Source organism: Tursiops truncatus, chromosome 1 (assembly GCF_011762595.2).
Source record: "Tursiops truncatus isolate mTurTru1 chromosome 1, mTurTru1.mat.Y, whole genome shotgun sequence".
Classification (NCBI taxonomy): Eukaryota; Metazoa; Chordata; class Mammalia; order Artiodactyla; family Delphinidae; genus Tursiops; species Tursiops truncatus.
Window position 1 is genome coordinate 101143344 of NC_047034.1, and position 15416 is coordinate 101158759.

Sequence of the window (15416 nt, forward strand, 5' to 3'; positions counted from 1 at the left end):
CTGCAAATACTAGACACTTGTTTTCCCTGCCTGCCCTGAAGCTGGGGCGTGAGCAAGTGATCCAAAATCTAAACTGTTTCCCTGAATTGTAGTTTAGGATTAGGTAGATTGGAAAGGGGAGAGACTACAAGCCAAGGGCCCGTCAGGAGGCTTTTGCCCAATTCTAGGACAGAGGTAAGTTGTGTCTGAATATCAATAACGGTCATAAGACAGGAGATGAGGGGTGGACGAGACAGAGGTGGAAATGACATGTTCTGGCAACGGGATATGAACAGAAAGGGAGAGAGAAGTGGGGTGAGGAAGCAGTGGGGGGAAAGTGGCAGAGCCGGGAGCAAGAATAGTAGTGTGGCTAGAGAAACTGACTTCAGTGATGTGGTGGCAGTCCTTCTGACAAGGAGTGCATCCGCACGTAGGGGGAGGGAAAAGCCTCCCATCTTTGGGGAGGAGTATCTAGAAAGCGAGAATAGAAACTATTCAGACTCATTCGCAGATCCGGTCTCTGTGTACGTTATTCATTCTGCCTGGGGGGCTCTTTGCCTAGCAAACTCCTATTCATCCCTCTATACCCAGATTAATTGCTACCTTCTCCAAGAAATCTTCTTGGACTACCTTAAGACAGAATTATTTCTTTTTCTAGGTTTCTGGAGCCCTTCACTGACATCTGCATCCTATCACTTGCTACATACAATGCATTGTCATTTTTCTGTTTCCTCTTTAGTACTAGATGGCAGGTGGGCTCCTTAAGGGGCAGCTTAATAATTTTGTATCCCCGGCATTTAACACTGTGCCTGCAATATAATCATCAAATGAGTGATGAATGGATGAATAAAATATTGATGATGGAAAAAAAGGTAGAGGCTAAAAGTGGTAGCAGAAGGGGGTGAAATGTTGAAATATTAAAGTTAGGATATTGAGACATTCATAGAGAATGGTGGAACAGAAGAGGTTATCCTTGGAAGCTCTTAGAAGATTCTATATGTGGAAGGAGGAGATCTAAATCTTTGAGCTAATACCAACACGGAGAAGAATTACGATCATTACCTGAGAATATCTCAAGAAGAAATGTGCAGAGAAAACCAGATGACATATTAGATTAAGTCGAAAGGTAGAGCCCAAAGAGAACCTGAAGGTCAGGAAATCATGAAAGTGTCTTCTTCAGAATTTCTGGAAACATAACAGTGACATTTTATGATGCAGCAATGCAATCATGAAAGTCTTACATACTCAAGATTGATATTTCCACAGCATGCAATGTAAGGGGGTTGGTGCATTCTCAGTCTGCAGATGGTATAAACATGATAGATCTGTGGCATTTTTCTGGGGGCCGATCTTGCAGCTGGGCCAGTGGCATTTGTTTCATTGTTTCCATTCTTCTTCCCCTGCCTCAGGACCATTTGGGAAAATTAAAGTTATACCAGCTCTAATGACGCTTTTATTTTCTCCATTTTGTATCAACATTTGCAGAGTGTACTCTGTCTCAGTGGAGCTCAACTGAGGAAGATTTGAGCCTTTCCGCTGCCCTCCTCCCAAAATGGAGACATTTTGACTGTTGCAACTGGCATCTATTGGGTAGAGACCAGGGATGCTGCTAACTATTGTAATGCACAGGAAAGCCCTCAACCACAAAGAATGATCAGGCCCCAAACGTCAACAGTGCTGAAGCTGGGAAGTCCTGTGGAGTCTGTCCTATATTAACAGCACAGATATTATGCCAGTTCCTTGGCTGGCCAGGTTTAAAATTTTGTGGTTCTTAACAAATGCAGAAAATGTGGAGCAAGTTCCTTTATTTCCATTTCTGAGGTTAAAACGACACTTTATCAATATAGCTTAGACAGCACTTCAAATTTTATCAATCTGAAGTCCATTTCAAAAAGGGGAATTCCTCGGGTACTTTTTGGGCTAACACTAAGATATGTTTAGTTTAACAAGTACTTAGGTGACATTGCTAAAGGGCTATAAAAACAGTGAAGATTAAAACAGGATGACAGTAGTCACTGAAATCATGCCCCGAGTCTCAGCAGAGTTCGAGGTAGTAGGAAGCAGGAGTGGAGGCTGGCACATGCCTGTGTCTCACGTCCCAGGCCTGGCATTGGCCTTTGGCAGTTGCCTCTCTGTGCTTCGGTTTTCTCCTTGGAGATGAGGATTAAAGGGGAGACTTACCTCTTAGTGAAAATTAACTATTAACACATATAAAACGATTAGAAATCACTCAGTAAGGTTACCAGAACGGTGGGCACTTCTGTTTACTGGTCAGAGTGGTACCAGCGCATGACAATGGCCTGAAGGTAGCTTACATTTTCTTTGGCAGGCCAGCTTTAAAATGTTGCGCTTCTTAACAAATGTCAAAACGTTGGCGTGATTCTCATTATTTCCATTTTTGAAGTTAAAGCAGGACTTTGTTGGTATGTCTTGTATTGCAGTTCAAATGGACACAAATTAAAAAGTTTGGCTGCACTGTGTTTCTTCAGGGAATCACTGACAGTTATGACAGGAGAGCAAATGTCTGCACGATTCTGAGGCAAGAGGCATTATCCCAAAGCTGTTGTTTTCCCAGTTGTGTGATGCGCCACAAGAGGGTGCCAGAGACTTCTTTTGAAAACTTAAGCGGGCCGTTTGGGTTTTGTTTATATTGTAGCCAAAATAGTCACTGGATGGTGCCCAAAGACTTCTTTTGAAAACCTACATAGCCAGTTATTCGTTTGGTGTTTAAATCATGGTAAAAATAATATATGGTTATCATATTTAATTGGACAAATGCAATACATGAGGTCAAGGGCAAACATCTCAATTCAACATAGACCAAATCTATTTTCTCTGTTCTAGATCCTGGTCATAGGAAAAGTCCTGGAGAAAAATTTTCTTTTTCTATTAATCTATTAAAGATTTAGTGAAAAAAAATTTTAAAATCACACTCCACTGGTGGTGGTTTAGCAGCCCCATCGCCTAGAAAGGATAGGGTCCTTAGGATCTGCTATACGAAGCCCCATGTCCCAGCTTTGCTGGATTACTGTGAAGAAAGAGCTGCGTTGGTGACTCCGGTTTCTTTTCCACTGCAATTTATACCTGAGCAAAGAAGCACTCTAGGAGCACAGTAGCAGGGCTTTTTGGAGTCCTGGGCTGTATTCAAAGTAAACCTCAAAATATGGTTTTAGACAGACGTGCAGGGCCTTGGGCTAACAGAATCTCACAGCCCTGTCCCTGTCTCCTGCCCTGGGGCCAATCCTCTGAGACTGGGCAGGGTCTGAGGAGCTGCACCTGCAGTAGGAAGTCCCACGGGCTGGTTGGGCCCCAGGAAGTGGGGAAGAGGGACACATTCAAAATAGCACGTGTGCATAACTTTTACGAGTATAACAGCCACAGAGAAAAGGAACCCGAGGTCTTTCAGATGTCCCAATAGGACTATTCGAATAGTGAGGGTTCCTTAGAGATTGTTTTCTCAACTTATTTCACTTTCTCTCTTTCATACTTACGTAAAGAATAGGCTTAAGAACAAAAATGAAGTAAGAGAGAGCCCTGAAACCTGGAACCAAAGAATCTCAATTTTGTCCCATCAAAAAGGCTGAGAGGGGGCTTCCCTGGTGGCGCTTCCCTGGTGGCGCAGTGCTTGAGAGTCCGCCTGCCGATGCAGGGGACACGGGTTCGTGCCCCGGTCAGGGAAGATCCCACATGCTGCGGAGCGGCTGGGCCCGTGAGCCATGGCCGCTGAGCTTGCACGTCCGGAGCCTGTGCTCTGCAACGGGAGAGGCCACAACAGTGAGAGGCCCGCGTATCGCAAAAAAAAAAAAAAAAAAGGCTGAGAGGGTAGAGTAGAAGAGGGAGGAGAAGCGGCTAACGACTGACGGCCACTCTCTGCTGGCCCAGGCTTAGCGCCCACCCAAGGCTGACTCACTGAATCCTCAAAAGAACTCTACCTGTTTGGTGCCTTTACCTTCATTTGACAGATAGGCAAACTGAGAATTTGAAAAGTTACTTTTTCAAGGCCACACAACTGGTAGGAGGTGGAACCAGGAAACAAACCAGAAAGTTAGGAAATGCCAAGTAGGCCGGGGCCGGGGGCGGCGAGGGCGATGGGCCGTGAGGTGGGGCCCGGGCTCCACGCTCACGCCGGCCCGCCGCCCCCAGGACGTGTTCCTCATGATCCGGCGCCACAAGACCACCACCTTCACGGACGCCAAGGAGTCGAGCACTGTGTTCGAGCTAAAGCGCATCGTCCAGGGCATCCTCAAGCGGCCGCTGGACGAGCAGCGGCTGTACAAGGACGACCAGCTTCTGGACGACGGAAGGACATTGGGCTAGTGTGGCTTCACCAGCCAGACAGCACGGCCTCAGGCCCCAGCCACTGTGGGGCTAGCTTTCAGGGCAGATGAGGCCTTTGAGGCCCTGCGCATCGAGCCCTTCTCCAGCCCACCCGAGCTGCCAGATGTGATAAAGCCACAGGACTCAGGAAGCAGCGCCAATGAACAAGATGTGCAGTGAGAGGCCCCCGCAACCGCCCTACCCCCCCAATAAAAGAGATTTGGGTGTCAAAAAAAAAAAAAAAAATAAATGTCAATTATGTGAAATTTTAATAGAGGTGGACTACTAACTCCATAACCTTTAGTATTTACTCGGTGGTTGTTCTCAGAGGGGCATATGGAAAGTAGGTTCCTTGCTCTCTTTCTTTGACTGAAGGAGCAACGACCACAGAAGATATGGTTGTGACTTAGGCACTGCCCAGGGGAAGGGGTTCAGTCCTCTCTAAGGAGGTCCCAGGATGCTGGGTGGTCTCTGGTTCAGAGTAGAATGAGCCACCTCGATGGGCCATGGCCTACCTAGAAAAACTTCCTGGCTTTCTCCAAGGTGGTAGTTTCCCTCTCCTGTTTATCAATACTATAAAAAGAAAGTGCTTGTAAACAACTTGAGTGCGTGAACAATCTAATTAAAATAATTAAAGTAATAGCTTGTGAAAAAAGTAGTAAAACTAATTGTTATAGAGTAGCAGTGTGGGAAGGCAAAAATTGCTGACAGTCTTTAGGTCTAAGCTGCTTCATTTGGCACGGAAAAACACAGACAGTTCACCAGGTCCCTTCTGCGGATATGGCTCCTCCCTCCCAACCTAGATTTAAACTCTATTGCTTCTCATCTCAACGTTTGATTTTCTTCTTGCAGCAGCCACATGTAGGTGACCTCCCAATGGTTCTAACTCCAAATTGTTCCTTAGGGTCAAATGTCTGACTTTTTTCTTTTTAACTCAGAGAATCATGAAAGTTTAGCATCTGAGACCCTATGCACTGAAGGAACATATAGACTCCTAGTAAATGACCCATGGATGCGTGACTCCTTTACCGACATGTCCATGTGATGACTAGCCACTCTGCTCAAGTTCCTTGCAGAGACAAGGAAATGTAGCTGTGGCTGCTCCGACTGCTGTCAAATACCCTTTTGTTTCTGTTTTAAGCTATCCTCTGTCCCTTTAATGTCTCACTGCTCCTTGTTCTATCCCTCAGGGCCATAGAGAATAAGAAAAATGCCACTCCCAGGTATTTGAAGGCAGGACTGTGTCAGCTCATGCCTTCCCAGTATCTAGTTCCAGCACCAAACCTGCTAAGTGTTCCACCTCCACGACATAGAACCTGGTTGAAAGGTCTCACAGTTTACCTAGGAGGGGTATTTACCTGAAACGGTCAAATACAGTCCTACAGAGGTGAGGACCACAGTCTTTGCTGGGAAAAGTAATAGTCGTATCTGAGGGGAAATGGAACATCAAGTCAGAAGGTAGAACAGGGGACAGAAATAAGATATCAAACAGCAAATTTTTCTCTCAGAGGGTCAGGAGTAGAGGAGAAGCAGTAAGAAGTACAGGTACAGAAAGGCAATTCAGAACTAAGACCATGGAAGAGTAAATTTTTACAGGAGGTCCCCTTTCATTACATAGTGATTCATGTATAGCCTATGGTCATGCAGGGCCAGATCCCCTCAGTTTAACACTGGTAGTTCTTCAATTATTCATCATACGACTGCTATTGAAACTGCCTTTATAATCCATGCTAGAATCTTGTTGAACAGCTCATTAAATAACATCATTAGTTGGTAGAATCCACCTGACACTTTTGGGTAATAGGGTGTCACAGAGGCATTTAAAATGTATACCAGAGCATGGAGCAGACTTTCTTTGCTCAGGAAAAGTCACCATAGTGGACCCTCTTAGTTATGTAAACATAGCTTGATTAAGTACATGGAAAGCACTTAGCGTAACCAATAATATCATCACACATCACCTCCCCCCTTTAGACTAAGTGAGTCTCAGGGTTCTTGGACATTGGAGGTAAGTGAGGCAGAGGTGGCTTTCAGGAGAGAGATACAGACCATATTGCAGAATCAAGCAATTTCATTAAAATGTAAAAGTGATTACATGCACCCCAATGTTCATTGCAGCAATATTTACAATAGTCAGGTCATGGAAGCAACCTAAATGCCCATCAACAGAGGAATGGATAAAGAAGATGTGGTACACATATACAATGGAATATTACTCCATCATAAAAAGGAACGAAACTGGGTCATTTGTAGAGTCGTGGCTGGACCTAGAGACTGTCATACAGAGTGAAGTAAGTCAGAAAGAGAAAAACAAATATCGTATATTAACGCATGTATGGGGAACCTAAGAAAATGGTACAGGTGAACCGGTGTGCAAGGCAGAAATAGAGACACAGATGTAGAGAACAAACATATGGATGGCAAGGGGGGAAAGCGGGGGGGTGGGGTGGGATGAACTGGGAGATTAGGATTGATGTATATACCCTAACATGTATAAAATAGATAACTAAATAAGAACCTGCTGTATAAAAAATAAAATAGAATAAAATTCCAAAAAAAAAAGTAAGAGTGATAGTACTGTGGCAGGAAAGAACAGAGTGGTTGGGGCTAGGAGATTCCCAGGGACCACTGGCTGTCTTGCCCAGGAACCTGGGGGGATAGGGAAGGGCCAAGTTCAGTATCCACATCTGTGTCTGCAGGCAGCATCTCGGCACTGGGTGCCAGAAGGGAGAGAGAGCCTGGGAGTAGGCAAGAGATTATTGTAAATATTTCAGCTGCACATTATTTAATAGAAAGTGTGCAGAAGTGTAAGTGTGAAATAAACTCCTTTAAAATGAACTCCCTTTGGGAAACAAATATACTTTGATTCAACAAAGCAGGTCATCCTGGTTTCATGTGGAATACCCTACTGACAATGTTCAATTCCCAGTTCATAGCCCTTTCCTTCTTCTAAATTTCTTAATGGTCACTAACTGGGATTTGGTGACATCATTCACAAGTTCATTGCGTAGCTGATGTAATTCATCCGGATCAGGAAATGTGTGCTCCCTTAGAACAGCAGGTTTCGTTCATTCAGCAAGTCTCACCAGCTTCTTCTTTGCAGAGCCCTGAGGTAGGTGCTGCAGGAACAATGACCAACTCTCGGACCACCCTCCACTCCCTTCAGGCTGCAGGTCTCCCTTTACAAAGCACATTGTGAGCTTCTGGCTTTGCACCTGCTCACTCACAGCAAGACGCCTGGTTATCCCAGAAAGTCCTCCAGCTGCTGGGGCTACCTTATCCTCTAAGGTAAAAATGAAATGGGAAACCCAGCATCTCTCTTCAAATCTCTAGATATTCCCAGAAGGTTATTCTTCTTCTAGTCACTTCCAGACTCCAGCTTCCTGCTTCTGCTAAAGTCTCCATCCCCACTCAGCCCCTCACCTCCTGTCTGCACTGTTCCTTTTCTACACCATGTTACCCCACCATGGAAACAGCTCCAATTCTTCCACTCCCCAGGCCCCATTCCCAAGGAAAACATCCCACTGTGCCAGTTCAGGTCCTCTGAGATTCAGTCACCAAGACACAATTAGAAATGCAAGAGATTTCTTGAGGAAAATGCTTCTGAAGGATAAAGAGGAGAGAAAGAGAGAGAGGGCAGGAGTAGGTAGGGGAAACCTCAGGCATGATCCAGGTCTGACACCTGTGAAGAGAGAAAGGGAAGGAAGGAAGACGATTGGTAGGAAGAGCCTTAGGACACAGCACAGCTCTGAGAAAGTCCTGAACAGGCAGATGGGGAGACTGAGAGCAAAGATCACCATAGGAGGAGTCCTGCAGTGGGCAGGAATAGCCTAGTCATAGTCTCTGCTGTGTTCAGTCACTGGCTGGGGCAGCCCAGGGAGGCGGTGGCCTTGGCGTGAACATTGTTGTGTGTCCCAAAGGTGCAGCAGCTGGAGCCTGATTCTCCGGAAGAGAGACCTTAGCGGCATACTCCACAGCTGCCACACCCATTGACTTAGGGAACTACATAGCAGACTTTTACTGAGCTTCTAAAATAAAGGAGAGAACGATAGGACTTACATAAAATCACAGCACAGCACAGCTAATGATGTAAAACCAAATATTGGACACCTTTGGGTTTAAAACTCACTCAGTCATTCTTAACTACTTGCCGGCTCTCTTTGTGGAGGGCCCTGACAATATCACCCCCTCACTTCCCTTCCCTTAGCTCTTCTTTCTCTTCCTCTCTTTTCCTTTCTGGCTGCCCGTCTTCAATTCTTGATACCTTTCATATACAAGGCAATTCATCCTTGGGGATTCCTTCTTTCATATCCAAGGTCATTTGCTAAACAAGGGATAGTCTTCTCTCTGAACAATTCTACTTCCATCTTCAAAATTAATGTTCTTAGGCCCATTACATAATTTTCCTCCACATTTCTGTAGAATTTTAATTGTAAAATTTAATTGAATTTAATTTTAATTGGTAACTGAGTGCATTTGCATTTTTGCCAAAGAATTAGATATGTCTTCTAAGATCCTTGCCATAACTGTCAATCACTTCATGAATGATTTCAACTCAGTATAATTCAACAATATTTATGCCGTTCCACTCAGTCCTAGAAACTACACTAAACTGCTTTGGGAGATTGCAAAGAGAATTGGAATTAGCTTCTGCCCCTAAGAAATAAGCTAGCTTCTAATTTCTTGAGAGAAAAGTGGGCATATGTATATTGCCATAATGACTCAGTGGCTGATTAGATGTCTAGCTGAGCAGGCTGAAGATGACTTCTAAGATCCTCATTCAGGTGTAGTGATCAAGATGTCATTTATCCAGAGAAATGACAGGACAAAATGCAGATGGAGGTGGGGATGAAGACAGGTAATTAGATGGTTTTAGACATGTTTCAGAGACACTCAATAAATATTTGTTGAGTGGATGAAAAAATGAATGAAAAGGTAATGACATGAGATTTTCAAAAGGGAACTGGAAGTTCCAACTTCAGGAGAGTAGTGAAGGAATGACCTGCAAAAAAAGGTCATGGGCTTGAATGAGGCTGCCCAGAGGAAGTACAGTATGAGAAACTGAACAAGCTAAGTCTAGAATCCTTGGAGATAATGTGCATGAACAGTTTGAGTAAAGAAAAGAAGACTGAGAAGGAACAATGAGACAAGAGAGAAAATGCCTATGTCAGTGTAGACAATAATATGAGCACATATCACCTTCCTGGTGTAGACTGAGTGAGTCTACTTCTGAGAAGGTAAACTCAGAACCACAAGAAGCTAGAATAGAACAGGATGGAGAAAAACCTGTTAGATTCTTCTTTGGTGGCCATGAAACCAGCTGTTTAGCAGAGTCAGGGAACAAAACACAGATAGAGGGGAATTTAGCTTCCGCAGGGAAGGAGGGCAGTGGGCGGTGCCACTCTGTACATTGGCGGAAAAGATGTACAAAGCCAGAAAAAACTTGAGTGTGGCTAGAGGCTGAGGGGAAGGAGCTGATGGAGGACTTACTGCAGCTGGGACAGAGAAATGGGCTTATTGATGAAATGTCATCCTGCAAAAGCCCTGAGGAAACTATTGAATCCCTAGTGTAAGAGAGAGGTTAGCTTTGGAAAGGAGTGGGGTCTGTGTCCTTGAAAACAGGAGAGGAGATCAGGTGCAGAAGAAATGGACTATATTTTGAGTGGAACCACCATTTCTTAGAGCAAGAGAGCCAGGTGGGACTGTGGTCCTTGGAGAGTGTGAAAGATTTGAAAAGGCAATAGAAAGTTAGCGAGAGATGATACGAAGGAAGTTATGCATTCTCATCCTCAGACTGACTACATTCATTCACAGCAATAGCTATTGCTGGAGTTCTTATTTTTCACATATGACCTCACTTAGCTCTTAGAACAATCCTTAAGGTAGGTTCTATTAAAATCCCATTTTTTAGATGAGCAAACCAAAGCACAGATGGGTTTACAACTATGGAGCTGGACTTCAAACCCAACTTGTCTAGAGCCCATGCTCAAAGCTGCCTTCTCTTCTAGAACACCTAATCTTTCCCATCACTCCTTACCACACTATGCTCTTACCAAGCCCTGCTCAGGATTCCTCAGGCTGATTTCCTACTCTTGACTCTGGGCCTTCTCAGAGGTTCTTTCTGTATCAGAAATACCCTGTCTGCCAAGCAAACCATTTCTTCCACCACCTCTCATCAAGGGTTTCCTCATGTACACCTTTTCCGTGATGTCTTCTCTTTTTAGATGAATCTGATACTGAGATTCTCTTGCCCACGCATGTGCTGTACAACGCAGGTGCTTTCCTATCGCTGGATGCCCAAGCTTGCGGGAAGCTTTGTGTCTACATTGATGTCAGCTCCTTAAGAGTGTTAGAATCTCCAAGTGGGGAGGGCTTACGTAATTTGCTCTTAATACCTTCTTACCAGTCTCTATTCTGTGATGTTAGTTAACAAATAACATTTGCAGAATATGATGGTGATGCCAATAACTGTTCATTTTACCAGTCTTCTCTCTAAACATATCTCCAAAAACCCCTATAAGAATTTTAATGTAGGTAATTTTTCTTAAAACAAGATTGTTTTATTTTCTGGACTCATATGAATCTGGGCATTTTGTAATTTCATGCTGATGCTTCATCTACACTTTACATTTTTCAGTTGCTTTTGAGTTTTGAGGGAAACGCTAGCAGTTTTCTGCTCCCTCCCCTGGTCCATTTCTAGAAATGTGCTAGATTTCCTTGGCTCTGATTTCCCCAAGTACTCTGTCTTTCCAAGGAGCCATCCAAGCACTGCATGAAGGCTGCATTAAGGCAGCATTAATCTCTGCAGGTTTTCCTTCCCACTCAGGGGTTGCTCTGCTTGAATCATCCTAATTTATTGCAGGGAATTCCTAATTGCCCTTAATTTATCACTCTTGTGACACCTTTTCCATTTCTGATACATTTTACTGGCCTCAGGAAGGCAAGACAGAAAACTAGACTAAAATAAAACTTTGTTCAATTTTTCCAAGGTCCTGAATGTTCCCCCTCACCTACGACCACTTTAAGGTATTTAAAGACTCTTATTGGGGGGAGGTGGGGGGGGCGGGGAAAAAAAAGACTCACTGTTGTGGCTTTTTCTAAGGCCATCCTTCCATTACCCTCCACTTTAGATTTTCTCAGTTCACGTTTACATCTTCTTAGTATTGTCTCGAAGCCCCTCTCCCTGTTTTTGTATTTTGGTTTTTTTAAATCTTTTTTAAGTGTGCTCATTTTATAAAGCAAGAGCCTTCTGTTTTTTCCATGGTAACTTTTGGTCATTCTCCTGTGATCCTTCTTTATTTATTAGTTTGTCTGAGCAGTTAATTCATTTCCTGGACACAGAGGATTTTTAAGAATCTTTAATTTGCCTTATTATCCACTTTGCCCCCTCAATCAACCCTTTGTAATAGTATCTGGTTCTTCTAATCCTATTTAGCATCCTCATCTACTTTATAATAAACTCTCCCCCTTCTTTTCAATGACTCTAGCTGCTGTGGTTCATCTTTCTACTTGCCTTTCTCCCATGATTTTAACATCTTGGCTAATTAAAGTCGAGCTTTCTCTTAGCTTTCTGCCAATCAACTTTTAGGAATGAGTCAAAAACAATTTTATTTTGGCCTCACAGTAAGTCTTTTCTTCTTGTGCCAATAATCATGTGTGGTAAACACCCTGATTTAAAGAATAAGCAAATTCTTGTTTTTTTAAAGCAACCGTATCTTTTTCCTATCACTTCCTACTAGTTATAGAACATTTCATCACATTGGGTTATTTTGGTACTGATAGATATTACTTTTAAACACTTTTACATGTTTTCTTTTAGAAAAAGGATTTCGTGTAACTGATTCACTTTGCTGTACAACTGAAAATAACACAACATTGTAAATCATCTATAATCCAATAAATATTAAAAAAAAAGCAGTAATGGTATATGGAAAAAAAAGGATCTCATTAATGAGTACTTTTTTCTTGGTCTTAAACCATCTACACTTGCTAATACTTGTGCTATAGATATTTCTTATGGTTTCTGATGGAAATATTTTGCTTACCAATCCAAGCTTAAACTTTTGCCCTTTTCTGGGTGGGGGACAGATTTCTCTAAATTAATCATGAAGTCATTCTTATCTGGAATTCATAATATTCATGAAGCGATCTCAAATCGCTGCATGAATAAAGAGAGCTGCCTTTGAGTTTGACACTTCGAGGTACAAAGGGGTTAAGTTATGAGCCAAAGGAACCAAACAATAAGGCCTTGACAGAACCCAAAAGGGAGCCAGCATTCCTAAGTCGTTTCTCCCGGCTCCTCTCAGGCCCCCACCCGGCCAGGCCTCTTCTGTTGCTGGCTCGTTTCCTCTGATTGTAATTCATTCTGTATTCCTTCCTCATCCTCTGTCTTGGCTAATTGTTCTTTTCCCACACTACAGGGTTTTAATTTCCTCTAGTTATCGCCTTATCACCAGTGTCTACACTTCCTCCACTCTTTCTGACCCGTCTCCAGCTCACCACTGACTTTCAGTGACCCTGGCACGACTGTTTAACTGCACCTTAGTTTGCCCATCGCTGAAATGGGATTGTTATCTCTCCCTTTCCTTCCAAGGCAGCTGCATCAAAATCCAGTCATTGGAAGGACAGGTTGTCCTACCAACCTGTAGGTAGACCAACCTGTCTTACCAATAAGACACTAGGGACAGGTTGAGTTCTGGGATTTTTTTTTTTTTTAACATCTTTATTGGGGTATAATTGCTTTACAATGGTGTGTTAGTTTCTGTTCTATAACAAAGTGAATCAGTTATACATATACATATGTTCCCATATCTCTTCCCTCTTGCGGTTCCCTCCCTCCCACCCTCCCTATCCCACCCTTCCAGGCGGTCACAAAGCACCGAGCTGATATCCCTGTGCTATGCGGCTGCTTCCCACTAGCGATCTACCTTACGTTTGTTAGTGGGATTATTTTAATGAACCTTCCAATTACTGTCACTAGCAAAGCTGGATGCTGCAAGGATATGTCTTTTTTTTTTTTTTTTGGTGCTCTTTGTCCTTATTTTTAAATTTGCCAGGGAATCCGGCAATACAGATTTTAATTGTCTGGCACAGTCACTGACCAGAGCAATTTTCTCTGGGCTCAAAAAATCTGGGTGACATTTGAGTGAATGTACTATCTCTCTTCTTTCAGGGGAAAAAATATTCTTTCTACCCGTCATGACATGGTGTTGTCCTAGGAACTCCATCAATGCACAGACTCAGTAACCAAGTTTCTCCACGTAGGAAATGTTCATTTTTGAAAACTACAACCCATGTTTTCTTAAAATCTATTGCCATTATTCCATAGGAGGAGTGGGGAATCCAATGTTACATGGAGATCATTGATCCCAGGGTGTGCAGACAGGGAGATAGCACTCAGGCTTGCTATTGTTGTTTGGCTTGGAGTTTCTTTGTTCTTGCAGATCTGATTCTTCTTTTTCCTCTTGGTGCCCGGGGTTGGGGTCGGGGAGGGAGGGGGAAGTGAGCAGTCCTCTGACTGAGGGAGGAGATGGAGCGGAGGCCTTTGTTTTAAGACCACGGTTCTGATTACACCTGACAGGACTGAAACTTGATTCCCACAGAGCTTGCTCACACCTTATCTTCTTCCACCAGTGACTATTACGGCAGGAATGCAGCAGGAGTTGTCACTTTGATTCAGTTTGTATACTGCTGATTATGATAACCAAAATAAAAGTTCATTTATTTTCTTGAAATTTGCTCCAGGGGGAGTTCTCCCTTCCATCTTTTTTTTTAAATTGGTCAACATAGTGAGTTCTCATCTAAAGGCTAAATCTCCTGGCTGAGATTCTCTGAGTTCGAGAATAATCACATTTAATAAAAAGTCTGCCTGAGAAAAAGACCCATATAACCTGAGCTGTGGCCATGATTTTGTGGTATTTGGATTCATGTCTGTGAAAATATTTGCACACCAGATGGTGGGTGTTAGGCGCATTCATCCCAAACCAAAAGTTAAAAAAAATTCACACACACAAAACGTGGGGGGGAGGGAAAAGTCACCACTAGTTTTTTTCCAGGCATGTTGTATGAGTAATGGTAAAAGCAACAGCTAAAACAATAAGATTACTGTGTTGAATTCTTAGCGCGTTGTCAGGAATAAAGATTTCAAGTAGATTTCATATTTTCTCCCGCTGAATAACGCATACCTTAAGCACAACTCACTTTGACAGCTTCCCAAGTGTACATATTTTCTAAAAAACAAAATCATCCTGCTGGTGGAGGAAGCTATATGGGGTGACCTATCTCCTGCACAGGACTGGTTTGGGAAGGAGCCAAGTTAAACACTAAGCCAACAGCCTAGGGCCCCAGTCATTAATCCAAAATGACTTTTTCTCTGCAGGTTGATTTTGTTTTTAACTGTTGCTTCTCACCTATCTACTCTAATGGGTGGGGAGGCATAGGATGAATAAACCAAAACAGGGTAATAGAAAACTAAACTGTGGAACATATGATATATTTGTGGGAGGGTTGCTATTTATGTCACATGGTGGCCATGCTCCACGGGGATTTGGCTGTCCGTTTGTTGTTGTGGCAGAACAAACGTGCACTGTGTCCTGCAGGAAATCTGGCCCTGGCCCATGGGTACGCCTTAGTTGGCCTCTTTACAGAGGTAGGTCTATGCAGGCACCTGGCCTGGGTAGGAGCCTTTGTTTTCATTAAGTAGATGCCATGCTCTTAGCTATAGATCTGCATCTAGTGAGCAATGCAGAGTTTTGACACATTAGGTCCTTGCCAGACAATTTATCCTTGACTCCCCTATTGCTTGATTCTTTCTGAAGCTTGATTGGAGAAAATAACGCGTATGGGAGGATGCAGTCCTTTGTTTCTTTTAGATATTTTAAACTTTATCTCTGGATCAAATCAGATAATTAAAGAACTTTATATTTGAGCTACATCACTTTGTTCTCTTAGAGAACTCAGTTTTTGAGGACTTCACTTTGCTGTTAGGGGCCTTAAGTTAAGGATCCTCGAGTGACACTATAAGAAACAGCTATTGGAAACTCACTTTAAATGTTATTTATGACATCAAATGTCCCTTTGCAGGATGCCTGGGAGAAACTTCACGTCTCCAGTCTCTGAGC

The 15416-nt window shown here is 43.2% G+C and overlaps 1 protein-coding gene across 1 annotated transcript; it reads left to right on the forward strand.

The window, feature by feature from the left end:
* The first annotated feature begins 216 nt into the window (after positions 1-216).
* LOC101324370 (elongin-B) lies at positions 217-4506 on the forward strand. Its single transcript, XM_004329163.4, is given in 2 exon segments — positions 217-409; positions 3980-4506. Coding segments are annotated over 2 exon segments (690 nt in total). The 3' UTR covers positions 4477-4506.
* The last annotated feature ends 10910 nt before the right edge of the window (positions 4507-15416 follow it).